At 41.0% G+C, this 13542-nt stretch overlaps 1 protein-coding gene across 15 annotated transcripts in view; it reads left to right on the top strand.

Moving 5' to 3' along the window:
* The window catches only part of nedd4l (NEDD4 like E3 ubiquitin protein ligase), a 43874-nt gene that overhangs the window by 17544 nt on the left and 12788 nt on the right, over positions 1–13542 (top strand). For 4 of the 15 annotated variants that reach the window (XM_034602341.1, XM_034602336.1, XM_034602330.1 and 1 more), the window contains 10 exons: positions 2209–2259; positions 3939–4000; positions 4369–4471; positions 5402–5556; positions 5967–6102; positions 6216–6404; positions 6552–6629; positions 8902–8961; positions 10242–10379; positions 11320–11541. In XM_034602341.1, the coding sequence (XP_034458232.1) occupies positions 2209–2259; positions 3939–4000; positions 4369–4471; positions 5402–5556; positions 5967–6102; positions 6216–6404; positions 6552–6629; positions 8902–8961; positions 10242–10379; positions 11320–11541 (1194 nt within the window). Of the gene's footprint in view, positions 1–1449; positions 1486–2208; positions 2260–3938; positions 4001–4368; positions 4472–5401; positions 5557–5966; positions 6103–6215; positions 6405–6551; positions 6630–8901; positions 8962–10241; positions 10380–11319; positions 11542–13542 lie in introns of all 15 variants that reach the window. The other 11 variants (XM_034602334.1, XM_034602326.1, XM_034602328.1 and 8 more) reach the window with 7 other exon arrangements.

Raw genomic sequence — 13542 nt, 5'->3', positions numbered from 1 at the left:
TGTAACCTGGCCTTGGGAGGCAGCTGCAGGCTCAACTGTGACCCTCTGATGACTCTGCAATTATATCCCTCTGCATAAACATACTCAGCTTAAAATTCTTGTTATGGTTAAGAGCAGAAAACAACAGCCATGTGTCGTAGGATTACATGTGTCCCATAGGAAACTGCCATTACTACTGCCCATTTCAAATGTTGCATGCTACATGGTCTCTACTTTTATGTGGCCAAGATTAAATGCCCATAGTGACCTTTTCACATTGACGTTTTAGGTCACAGATCAACACATTTGACATAAAAAGGTGTAAAATTATACTTTTGCTTTGATCCAGGTTTCTTTCGTTGCTCTTTCCTAATCAACGTATGCTTCAACCTGCAGTAAATTTATTGCCTGATTGCTTTGGGGCATGAAACCAAACACTGTGGTAGTTTACACAGTAGTAGCTTTGGGTTTTTCCGAGAAGGAATAGTTTAAACTTTGTGTGTGACTCTAGGTGATTGGATGTGTGAGTCAGTGGGAGCACACGTGCATTCAAAAGTGTCTATTTACAGGCCTGTGCATTAATAACTCTGTTTTTATGTGACTCATTTGTAACCTTTCACTATTGAATACATTTGTTCTGTTTTAAAGAATTTCTCAGGACTAAGTCATGGGGCTGTAGTCAACCAAAGAAAATCATGGTCGACTGAAATTGTGCCTGCTCTTTAACCAATCGATTAATTGCAGGAACATAAACCCTCAAGATAAACTAAATCAGTCAAAGTGCATGAAGAACACTCTACTGGTAGTTTTATTTTAAATTAATTATAAATAAACGTTAAAAAAAAAAAGCTACTATTTGCATCATATTCGATTATTTTAAACTAATTATGAGACCAAACTTAGTAAAACATGCCAATTCTGATATGGTCAAACTAAAAAATCTTAAGCTAAGAATCATAACGCAGGCAAGTTAGCTAACTTTTTTCAGATGATATGTCTTGTTGACCTGTGATAAGCAGACGGTCGGCTGTCTCCATTAGAGTTGGCAAGTTCAAAGTTGTGAAATTGTCTTGACTTGTTGTTCAATTAAATATGCATTCTATATATTCAGAATGATTTTTTATGACTGCACTTTCATGACTGTAGAAAAGCATCTCTTACAGATTCCACAATATTGAACCTTTCTTCTGTTGTACACTAAGGTCTGAAAAATGTATGAACACTGTGTGAAGCATAACACACTGCAGGGTTGCTCTATTATTATGAGAGAGAGTCTTCAATCGACACCGTAGGACGTGATATTGTTTTTATTGTTGACCACTTGGCAACACAGCTCACAGTGAGAAACACTGGACTAACACTATCCCCCGTTGTATGAACCAGCCTTTCCTGTCAAACCAGTGTCTACAAATGGACATTATTGTTACTAGTTAATGCCTGTTGTCTAAATAAGTTGTGTCCCACACACAGGCATCAACCAAGAATGGGCTTTTCCATCTGGTACAGGTAATCACTGCTTCTCCCGGGGGCTGCTTCTATGCAGCTCAGTCATCTGTCAATCTTCCCTTTTCCTCTCAGTTTGCCTTACTTATGGCAAAAAAGATGGACAAATCTACGGGTGTCTTAAAGTGAAACCTTCCTTGATTCTTCCCTGTTGTCACATTCACCCTTCTCTCCCTCTGTCTGGCTGATTTGGCTTCTCTCTGATGGCAGTGGATGTTATTTCTTCCTTTATGGGTTCACGGGTTCTTCTCCTATGAAATGATTTTAAAAGCGTGTCCATAGAAAAAACCCTGGACTGAGCACCTATGAAAATCTGTAATCACTGGTGGGGAAGATGAAAGCTTTTTCGGCTGATAAAATATAATAAACTAGTAACTATTGTGTGATATTAACAGTAACACTTAGTTTAAATTATTGGAAATTGCTGAAACATATTTCAAACCATCTGAGATTTTCAGATTTCCATAAGTGTTCATTAACAAAACCGGAGGTTATTCCTGGGTGTGGGTCTCTATTTGAAATGAAAATCTTTATCTCTTTCACTGTTTGTTACATATAAACACAAAATGCTGCTCGATCCTCAGGTGCATATTAATTCAGCTCAACATTGTGTTTTTTCCCTCTTTTTCCCCTGCTGGAAATGTTGGTATTTCCCAGACACACTGTAAAGGCTGTTCTTTTTTTAAATTAAGCAGCTCAAGGTGACCCTCTTCTTTTCTTTCCTAGACCAGAGATGATTTCCTTGGTCAGGTGGATGTTCCACTCAGTCATCTGCCGGTAAGTTCATTTGCATCTGAGTGTGTGACGGTTATATCACTGTTTTGAATACTCAGCTGTTTCTTATCTTGAACGTTGCAGTGCCTGTTTAACCTCTGTGAAGGTCAGGCAAAGAGCATGTGAGTGTGAGAAAGTGCTATAGCCACACAAGCAACGGTTTGTTGTGATCAAACAACAAGCTCCTCGTCAGAAACACAACGACAGGCTGTCTAGAATATAAACAGAGGTGACTGTCCTGTGGGGGGGGAGCTGCTGTCACGACCAATGGAAAAATGCTACTCTTGTCAAATTCAAGCGTTCACATTCGCTTGCTCGAAAAACTGAGGACTACTGGGACAATAGCTTTTGAAAACAATCGCATGCAGAACCAGTGTGTGCTGCTAGGGGGGTTTTACAGTTTACATTTCATGTGCGTGGACAGGACCTGAAACTTAAACAAACAGCTCATTCTGACGCTGCACATCAGAACGGTGCTGTCAGACTGGTTGTGTCTCTCTGAATTTCTGTCCCAAGTATAAAACCTTTTTAAAAAGCATATTAGTAAAAGGTGTCCGGGTTAATTGTTAATGTCCTATTTGGCTCCCACAGGACCGGGGAATTAGTGGCAGATAAAAGCAACAGCTGAGTCATGTTGAAGTGAAGTCATTGGACAGGATAGAGACTGTTTGGTCCTGATGCAGCTAATGCTGCCTAATGCTGAAAATCTTATTTAAGCCATTAAACAAATTGGCTGAGCAGGGGTTAGTTACCTCTACGCTTGTGCAGATGCTGTGATCTGCATTTTAGTCGTATTTTGATTCATCAGTTTTTGCTATGACCATGTGAGGCAGCTTGATTTCTTGCAAGTGAGCTTCTGTGTAACAAACCATCTGGCGCATCAGGTTTAGCATGACTTCATGTTCTAGGAATTGCAGTGTTATTCATAGTTACTGGAAACGACTTTAGTCACCACCAATTTTTCTATACCAGCTTTTCCTAGATTCCCTTCTTTTACTTTTCATGAATCAGGTCGGCCGTGCTGACTCATCCAGAAGCAGTCTGGTAGCTGCATTTGGCTTTTGGAAGCTTGAGCTCCTTCCACAAATTTCATGCACCATACAACATGAAAGCTTGCCAACTCACGTTCTCACTCAAGCCCTGGTTTGCATTAGTACCACGTGAGATGGGGTACATGTTGTTTCAAGCTTTCAAGAGCAGTGTATTCATTATTTGGATGCATTATGTGTACGACTTTATATTCAATATGTAATATACAATTCTTCATTAAAACGTCGAAAAACAACTAGACCTTTTATATCGCATATTTTGCTGACTTGTGTACGTACATTATCTAAAATGTTTCCAACAATGTTCAATAATCCATAATTCCCGGGGGGGAAACAATGTACGAGTCTGATTTAGTTACGTTACAGCACAGTACATGATGAGTAGCCATTGTGAACTGGTTTGGTTCAGTCAGACAGCACTGGGAGATTGCTGTGAATGGCAGAAGACCTTTCTGCTGTTCAATATGTAATAGGAGAAGCCCAGCATTGCATAATGACCATGCAATGGCTGTGCAGAGGGTTGCAGCTGTGGTCTAAACTCATGACACTGATAGTTTGATATGGCCTAACATGTGTATTTGCTTGTGTGTTCAATTGATTGCCGTCAACAAATGCCTGCTTTCTAAATTGCAGACAGAGGACCCGGCGATGGAGCGTCCTTACACGTTTAAAGACTTCCTCCTGCGGCCCAGAAGGTCAGTGTTTCCCCGTTGTAACTAGTGATCAGGGAAAATAAATGTCTGTGTTAAAATGTCTTAGTCTGAATCTTGTTTTCTTTGTGCCCATTATTAGCAAGTGAAGTAAACAGATTATTAAACTCACAGTGACGTTAGTCGTAGTTTGCAACACTAAGTAGACTGGTGTCATATTTCCAGGCAGCGTTAAGTTCATCGAGAGGTTAGCTGAACCCCAAAGGTGAAAAACCATCTGCTGCTAGTAGTTGGAAACTGGCCTATATATTTCTTAGCATTAGTCTACCAACAACAACAGTGAGGGTGTAGGCCATCTGGTTTTAATGTGCTGTTTTCAAGCTGGTCGATTCTTACTGGTGTTAATCTTCCAGTCACAAGTCCAGGGTGAAGGGTTACCTGCGACTGAAGATGGCCTATCTGCCCAAACAAGGAGGACCCGAGGAGGAGGCCGGAGAAGTTAGGGAGGAGGCTGAGGTAAGACGTTGGCGACGGTTTACCTGCTAACTCTACCTCAGAAGTCTTTTTGAACATATTGTTCATTTTCTGAAACCAAAACAGATTCTAGTTCCATTGTTCAATTTTTTACAAAGACAAACAGTTTAAAGAGCTTGAAGTTGAACGTAAATGTCCTACTTTGATATAAATGTGAGAGTGCTTTTCGTCAAGAGTGAGAAGAGAAAGGACAATTCTTCTTTTTGTTCTTTTCTCTAAGAATCCTGGCAGTGTCTTTCTACCAGGATTCTGGTGAAAGTCTTTTCCAGGTCAGGGTCTGGAAAAGTCATTTAGTATACGGCCTGTTATTTTGAGAAATAGGAGCTTCTCCTCTTTTCCTTTATGTGTGTGCGTGTTTTTTTGCATGTGTATGTGGATTCAAGTGTGGATTTCAAAAGAGTTGTGGAAGAGTGGTAGAGAGGATGAAAGGTGTTAGATATTTTCAGATGGTGAAAGGATTCATTGAGAAGGTGACATTTAGCAAAGTATGAAACATTTAAATGCCACTCTGTCAGGCTGCCTTCGCTTAGTGTTCTCACGAGGGAAAATTCTTCTTTTTAACTCTTTACAAGGACACGTATTACGCTAGCATACAGTGCACTCTTCTCATGGTTACCTTCTCTGTCTGCCTGAGTTAATGTGTCAACCCTGGTAGTTACACTGATGCACAAACACAAGCTAAGATCCTTAGTCTTAGATCCTCTAGTCAAAAGAGACAAAAACATTTCAAACCACAACACAGCTCGCAGAAAATTAACCAGCCACTTTAATGCATTTCCCTGCTTGAATCCCTTCTTAAACCAGACCCATTTACTGATATGTGTGTGTGTGTGTGTGTGTGTGTGTGTGTGTGTGTCTGTCACATCAACTTGCTGGAATATTGATGAAAAAAATACAAACTCTCTCTCGCAGGGATGGGATGAGTCTGCAGACTCAGGCTCCCAGCGACCGCAACAGCTGCTGCCCCCGATGCCCCCAGGCTGGGAAGAGAAGGTGGACAACCTGGGACGCACCTACTATGTCAACCACAACAACCGCAGCACACAGTGGAAACGGCCCTCAAACATGTACGCCCAAATGTCTCTCCTTACGTTTTATTGTTTTATAATGAGGAAAAAGAGAGCATCATCGATCTTGGCAAGAAAAGTGAATATGCAGAATTTCTTTCTCAGAATAGACATATACTTACTGTTAACCTTATGATTTCAACAAATTTACTGGCTCATCTGTCAGAATGAGCTCATACAAACTAAGTACAGCGTGATGGGAGGTGGTCTTAATCTGACAGTACTCACACAAATGCATTCGATGCTGCTCATTCACTTTTATTGGGCAGATCTCATGTGATGCTGATGTTTACATTTACATAGGCGTAATACTGACTTAAATGACTGTCTTTCGGCTCAATCATATGTCTAAGTAGTAGTTTTGTGACTATAACTTTAATTTTTGTATGAAATCCTTTCTTCTCTCTCAGAGAATTGATTTCAGAGACTGAGAGTGACGATCAACAGCGGCAGATCAACCAGGAAGCTCACCGTGTTTTCCGATCGAGACGCCACATTAGTGAAGACCTGGAGAATGAGCACCTGGAACCCAGGGACATGGACAATGTAAGAGAAAGGGATATGCACGTACATATATAACATGCACACATACTAAGCCACAGCTGTCTCTTGTGATGAGGTTATTAAATGACAGCTTTGTGTCCTTGTTGCTCATGTAGTCCTGGGAGCTCATCACAGAAGAAGATCCCAGCGACAGCTCGCCCCCGTCTCTACCCGGCCCCTCCTCCATCTTGACACCGCAGCCCCCACCAACAGCCGCCTCACAGGAGTTTTCGGAAGATTTGAATCTGAGGCTGTCGCTCACTCCCGATACCAACGGGGAAGTACCAGGGCCGAGCTCTGCTCTGGTGAGACTTAAACACTGTCATCTTCAGTAGTCCAAACTCAAACCACTCCACATCAAAATGTCGTCATTTCTCAGTGATGTTGATAAATAATAATTTCCGGCATGTTTTTTTTTTTTAAATCTCTACCTGCATACTTTACATTTACAGGGCCAGCTGTCAAACAGACTCCGCTCCTCTAGTATGACGGATGGCGTCAGTGATCAAGCCCAGCCTCCTCCTCTCACGGTACATAATTTGAACCGCCACACATCTCTCCGTCCTGTCTTTTCTCTTCTACTGCTTCCTCCCTTTCCTTGTTACGCTTCTAGCGTGGTGAACATCCTTGTCTTTGTTCTCTGATTGCCTTAGCAGGTTTGTATTGGTGTGTCGTGTAACTCATCTCTGTTGGCATGTTTCAGTGCTGTTGATGCACTACACATTCATTTCACCACCTCTGTTCCTCTTCCTAAAATTTCCACGTCCAATTTCCGTTTGAGGTAGGTGTTGCTAAGTCCTCACCTTTCCTTCCTGAATCTTCGGCTCTTTCCTTTCTTCTCGCCTCAGTAGGAATACCTCACCTTTCCCTCCCCACTCCCCCTCCCCCCTCCCCCCTCTCTCCCACTACTGCTTTTCTTCTGTGATTCACTCGCTGCTATGTTTAATGTGTCGTAGAAACACTGGCTCTATAATGCGTGCTTGACCAAACCAGTGGCAGAGAAGTAAGATTCCTAACAGTACCGCATCAGTTCAAATATTACCCAGAGAGTCCTGAGTCAGTGTGAATCTGATCTGTGGGGAGTCGGCTCAACAAACGTGTCACAAGATCTGAATCAGATGTTTGTCACACAGCTGAGTCACAGCAGTGAGCTCGGCAGTGTGAAGCCAGGGAAAAATACAGGTGCTAATGTCAGCGTTTCCCTTGAATGAGAAATCTCTCAGGAAGTAAGACTCATAGAGAAGGGAAAATACAAACTGCAAGTCCTGGGTTTAATATTTCCCTCTGGATGTGGTGAGCAATTGAGTATGTAAGGTAGTATAGGTTATATTTGGATTGAAAGATTATTCAAGAGGTGTAGGCGGATGTGTGCTCTTCGTACTGGCCGATGTATATGTGGTTGCTTTGTGGATATCAGGTCTAATTTTAAACTGGATTATGTTAGAGAAAGACTTTTATTTCTGATTTAGCCTCCTTTCCCAGTGAATGCTAACTCAAATTTTCCTTTGTCCGTACTTCTTGTATTGATAACACTAGTATTATGGGCATTTCCACAACACTAATGCTAATTCAATTGCCACTCACAGTAATGTTGTCTTCATTCACCGGTCGATCCCTGTCATTTCTCCACATCGATTTTAAGATGCAACGATTGCAATGCATTAAATATTGATGTAGCTTGACTTTTATTGGAAAGAAAAGCAAATGTGGAAAACTAATATTGCCGGTTAGCTGAATGAATCTGGTATATCTCTTCATAGTGATTGAGTATGACATGACTATTGTTGATGGAATTAACATCAAATTAAGAGAGTCCTCTTTTTATTATGAGTTGACACTCTTACACTATTTTAATTTAAAGGTAGATAAATAGTGGGTTGGGGGTTTGCATGACATTTCAAAATAGTTAATAATATTGATGTCTTCCTTTACTGTAGTTTGAGGACTTTGAACTCAAATGAGATAGATAACTGTCTTCACAGTAATTTAGCCTAGAATAAGAAGAACAACATCCAGCATCTGTCAGCTGATATTGTCATCAAACTTGTGATGTGTCTTTCGGTCTGTTTTTTTTCGGTTTTTTTTGCATTTGGTCGTTTTTTTTCCACATTTTAATTCTGAAATTCAAACTCTCTCAGTGAACTTTCTGTGAACTCCAGCTGAGTAACTCACTTTCACGGCTCTAACATTTTCAGAACACAGAATTACTTTCTCGGACTGTAGCTTTTTTACTTGGGTAAGCATAAAGATTCAGCATTGGCCTGGGATTAAACACTGTTCAGGGAAAAGAGTCTGCGTCTTCCCTCCAACAGGGAAATTCAAGCTCGACAACTTCTGCATATCACACTGTCTTGATTGTTTTTGTTTTCTGTCTCAATAAGTTGATTTACTTTCCACTTTACTATCTAAAAGTTCCTGCCAGCAAAGTACTTACACCTTTATTAAAGCTACCTCTTGTGTGATCGAATCGGCCACACAACAACAGTGGCTTCTTGCCAAATTATTTGTTCTCCTTCCTGCTGCTTGTCGACCTCACAGCTTGTACCTTTCAGTGGATACCCTCTCTATTACATTTTTAATAATCGCAGCCACTTTCCCACCAAGGTCCATAATCACACTCCCTTTTCTCTCTCCTCACCTCCTTTGAGAATAAATTCCCCCACTTTGTCCATTCAGTGTTACCTCACTCAACCCTCCCCCACTACTTCCCGGACGCTCTGTTGCCGCATTACCTTCCCACTGCCAATGAAAACATGACGAAGTGTGAACTAAAGACCGTCTTCCCCTGTTGTCTACCACCAGCAGAGTTCCCAGACCAGAAGAACAAGAGCTCAAACAGTCTCAGGTGGTGAGGAGTCTATGGTAATATCTCAGTTCATAATATACAGTACACATTCTATTAGTTCACACACATCACGTAGGATGGGCTGTATCCGTCCCCTGACCAGATTGGATTATAACAATATCATTTGGTCTTCGTAAACCCATATTACATACGTGATTACTTGCATATAGAGCGTGGAAGTGAGATCCGATCACAGGTGGTCACAGGAGATGCAATCGGCACACACTTTAATACCTGGTGAGAATAGATAAAGTAAGCACTTGTGATCAGATATCTCCGGACACACTTTAATACCAGGTCTGAACAGGTTCTCTGATTAAAAACCAGCATAAATAATCTCATTGCATAAAGAAATTAAACCATAAATCTCTGAAATAGACTACTTTTTGTAAATATATTCCTAAAAAGGCATATCATTGCTGGCAGGTTATTGAGTTGTTCTCTTTAAAAACAAACCGATGATGAAGCCAAACAATTAATTTCTTTAGTAGTAGTATAAAATTCTTTGTGTGTGTGTGTGTGTGTGTGTGTGTGTGTGTGTGTGTGTGTGTGTGTGTGTGTGTGTGTGTGTGTGTGTGTGTGTGTGTGTGTGTGTGTGTGTGTGTGTGTGTGTGTGTGTGTGTGTGTGTGTGTGTTTTTATATCTATCTGGCAACCTGGTAGTATTCCACCGGTCTGCTATTGATAATGAACAATAAAACAGGATAATGAAATGTGTCATTACTGCTTAGCCACACAGTATCTTTAAAATTACCACATTTTATGTGGTGATCATTGGTTCAAGTATTTTGATAAAACTTTATGCAACAAACTGTTAATAGTTCACTCACGAACTCTTAATGATCTACTTCTTTTACTAATGGGAAGCTTATATTAGTTTTAGTGTTTTGTGCGTCATTGTGTTTTGTGTGTGAAAGTTCACCTATTTCCCCCATTGTTGTAAAGCTTCTTTTGTAATTTCCGTTTTCTAACCCGTTGCTGTCTTTGTGCAGCGGAAATGGGAAAAACGTTTTTTTTTGTTCTTGTTTTTCGATTTTGAGCAAAAAATATGTGGAATAATTTGGTGTTAAAGTCGACTTGACTCAGTTTGTGTCGACTTGACTCAGTTTGTGTCGACTTGACTCAGTTTGTGTCGACTTGACTCAGTTTGTGTCGTCTTGCACCGACTGTAATTTGTTCCCTAACTCACTTTCCATTTTAAAATCTCGTTACATTAAGCGTCCCTCCACGTGTCAGTGAGCATATTGGGCTGTATTGATGAGTTTTCTTTGCTTTGCTCTCTCCCCACACTTGGCTAGTCTCCCTCGTCGACTGCTTACACCTTGACCACCCCTGGCCTGCCCCCTGGATGGGAGGAGAGGAAGGACGCCAAGGGAAGAACTTATTACGTGAACCATAACAGCCGCAACACAACCTGGACTAGGCCAATTGTGCAGGTACAGCAGGTCCGGAGGCTGCCAGTCAGGCTGGACTCTTCTCTTTGCATGGGACTGGACCTTACCATGGTCCCTATCATGGCCTCGGCCCGTGTACTGCACCTCCTCCTCTGTTCCCCCCCTTCTGTGTTTCTCCTCTGTCTAGCCGTAAAGAATGACGGAAAGAAATGCAACTTTTCACCCTGAAAGTCTCTTATTCTGTCTCTCCCTCTGTCCAGTTTCCTATTCTGTCAAACTTTATTGCACATCTCCCTTCTCTCGTCTAGCATTTTGTTTAATACTCTGGATGAAGCACAGCTCGGCATTGGTCACATCTTCCTAAACCTGGCATGGAACTGCAAACCACCACTTTTTTCCCTCCCTTTTCCGATTTCTACCCTGTTTTTCCACTTATCTACCCCTGTCGTTCTGTCTGAACTGAGGCGGTTCCACATAGTCTGAGCCGAGGGAGAGTCTGCTACATGGGGTTGGGTGTTATGGTTCATGCTCACGTCTCTCCTCTATGAAATCCACCCTTTCATTTCTGTATTTATCAGAACACTCCAGATTATATTATACCTGTTCATGTGTCTGTCATCACACTGTCTTCTCACTCTCTGATTCTCATGTTGTTGTTATTACTCAGAAGGAGAGGACGCTGACAAATTATTTAGATGACTGTATAATAGCAAGGTTGAGGGTAACAATAACAATAAATCTTAATCCTTAATTATTTGTCTTTCAAGTGACAAACGATTGCATTCTTGGGCCTAAATGACCCATGTGTTTGACGTTTTAGGAACTAATTTTGCTTGTATCCAGTCCTCTCCGGTGCAGACAAGCATCCTTGACAGCATTGCAAAGAGTATGACGGGGAGAAGTTTGGGTTTTCGCAAAACGGCGTAACGTGCCTCATTCCCCAGACCGTATTTAACCTTAAAAGTGCTATTCTCACTGACAGCTGACTGAAGACGGAGCCAGCACCTCAGCAGCAGCATCATCATCATCATCGGCAGCAGCAGCATCATCCTCAGCAGCATCAGCGTCAGGAGGAGCCTCAGCCCTGCCACCCCCTGCCACCCCCTCCTCCTCCAATGCCTCCAATAACCACCTCCATGAACCCCTAGTCCGACGACCTCGTAGCCTCAGCTCTCCTACCGTCACCCTTTCCACCCCCTTAGAGGTGAGAATTAGCCACCTCCACTCCACCATACTCAGATTTTTCCTCCCTTTGCTACCTTAGAAGCAATTCTTCTGTTGTTTCCAAACCCTTACCCTTCCACACTTATTTTTATGCAATCCTTTATTGTATCAGCATGTCTGTCCTTAAGTGGGATCACGTTCTTCACCAATATCCACCAGCAAATCCTCAATTTCCTCCTTAATATGACACTTTTCATCCTTTGTGTCTTTTTCTTTAGGTTAAATCCACCATTGCCTTCCCTGTGAAAATATTAATCTCACCATTTAACTGGTCTTTTCTCCTCCTCTCTTATTTTCATAACTTCTTTTATTTCTTCATACTGCTCTTTCTTCCATCTTCAACATATGAGCTGGTGACTGAGCACAAAATGGTCTCGAGCTTTCTTTGATTTGTTTGTGTGATGATGGATTTGTGATGCACGCTTGGCACAGTCATCATTTCATTCTGCAGTGTAGTGTGTGTGTTGAAGTAATCACACTAACAGGATGAAGCTGGCGTGGTAAATCCAAGATGCTTCAGTTACTGCTGAATGAATAATTTAAATTAATAATATAATTGGATTTCCTTGGGTTTGCTTTTAGCAAAATACACAAAGTCATACTGACCATGGAAACGGAATATCATTAAGTCCAGAGGCAGTTTTAATAACACAGCCACAAAAGCAAATAAAAAGTCTATTGTTCCTGTAGATCTCATGGTTATTTCATCATTAGCAAATAACCTTCAAAAACAATTTTGTTTTGAACCCTGTGGGAGGATTAAGGAAACAATGACTGTGCATTTCCTGTTTGAAGTAATCCGTTTCTTGTTTTGATAATAGATGTAAGGCTGTGTGACGTTTTAATCATTTTTTAATCTTAATTGAGATATGAATTTCCACTTGCAAAGACCGTTTACACTCTTATCGCTGAAAACCTTGCCTTTCTTTAGCGTCTTCTATGAGAGAATAAGTGAGCATTAAATTTTTTACTAAAACACCTTGTATACTATATGTCCGTTTAACCCTAAAAACCTCCAGCCTCCAGAAATTTTAATGAAAGCCCATTTAGACCGAAGCTTCTGCTTGTACATTCAAAGTGTTGGACTCAGCCCATGTAGTAGTGGTTAATTTAAATTATTGTTTTGATCTGTACATTGTTTAAATTCTGCCAGACATTTTATCACCTAACTTAAATAACCGGATTGCCAATGATCAGTAATGGCTTATGAAGTTCTCTCCACAGTGTGTTGTCCTTCACGTAAAGGTTACTAACATTAGAACATTCCCCAATTTGGGACTAATAAAGGACTTCTTATCTTATCTTTTTATCATAAATCCGGTCTCTTACTCATTGATTCAGTGGGTTTAGCAATCAAACAGGGAAGGTGATGCATGTGTTAAGTAATAACAACAGGTAACTTAAGGTAGCACATTGTAATGTCAGCATTTTGTTTTGAGCAAACAAGCGACATTAAGACTTTTAGGCAAATAACATTTGGGAATAATCTCTAATGTTTTCTAAATTGGATTCTGTTGCACCTATCAGATTTCATGCGTACATCGTGTGTGTGTGTGTGTGTGTGTGTGTGTGTGTGTGTGTGTGTGTGTGTGTGTGTGTGTGTGTGTGTGTGTGTGTGTGTGTGTGTGTGTGTGTGTGTGTGTGTGTGTGTGTGTGTGTGTGTGTTGGGAACCTTAGTGTCGTTAAAACTGCACTTGTGATTGCAGTTTAAAACAGATGATGGAGTCACATTTTAGAGAAGGTGTGAAACTTTTGATTTACTTCTTTATCCTCTGTGGTCGTTTACCCTCTTTACAAACCGACATTAATTTTGAACTTTAGATTATGGAGTGGAGCTATAAATACACCACACAAACTTGACTAATTAGGATCAACACATTGTATTTAAAAATGGATGGTCTCTATTTGACCTGCACTGAACTGCATTTTAAGGGGTTCAGTCAGTAGATGAAGATCCTTAACTACCACCAAGGGAACAGAC

The sequence above is a fragment of the Hippoglossus hippoglossus genome, chromosome 12 (assembly GCF_009819705.1).
Source record: "Hippoglossus hippoglossus isolate fHipHip1 chromosome 12, fHipHip1.pri, whole genome shotgun sequence".
Lineage (NCBI taxonomy): Eukaryota > Metazoa > Chordata > Actinopteri > Pleuronectiformes > Pleuronectidae > Hippoglossus > Hippoglossus hippoglossus.
The sequence above is the reverse complement of the archived record's forward strand: the minus strand, read 5'-3'. Positions and strand labels throughout refer to the sequence as shown.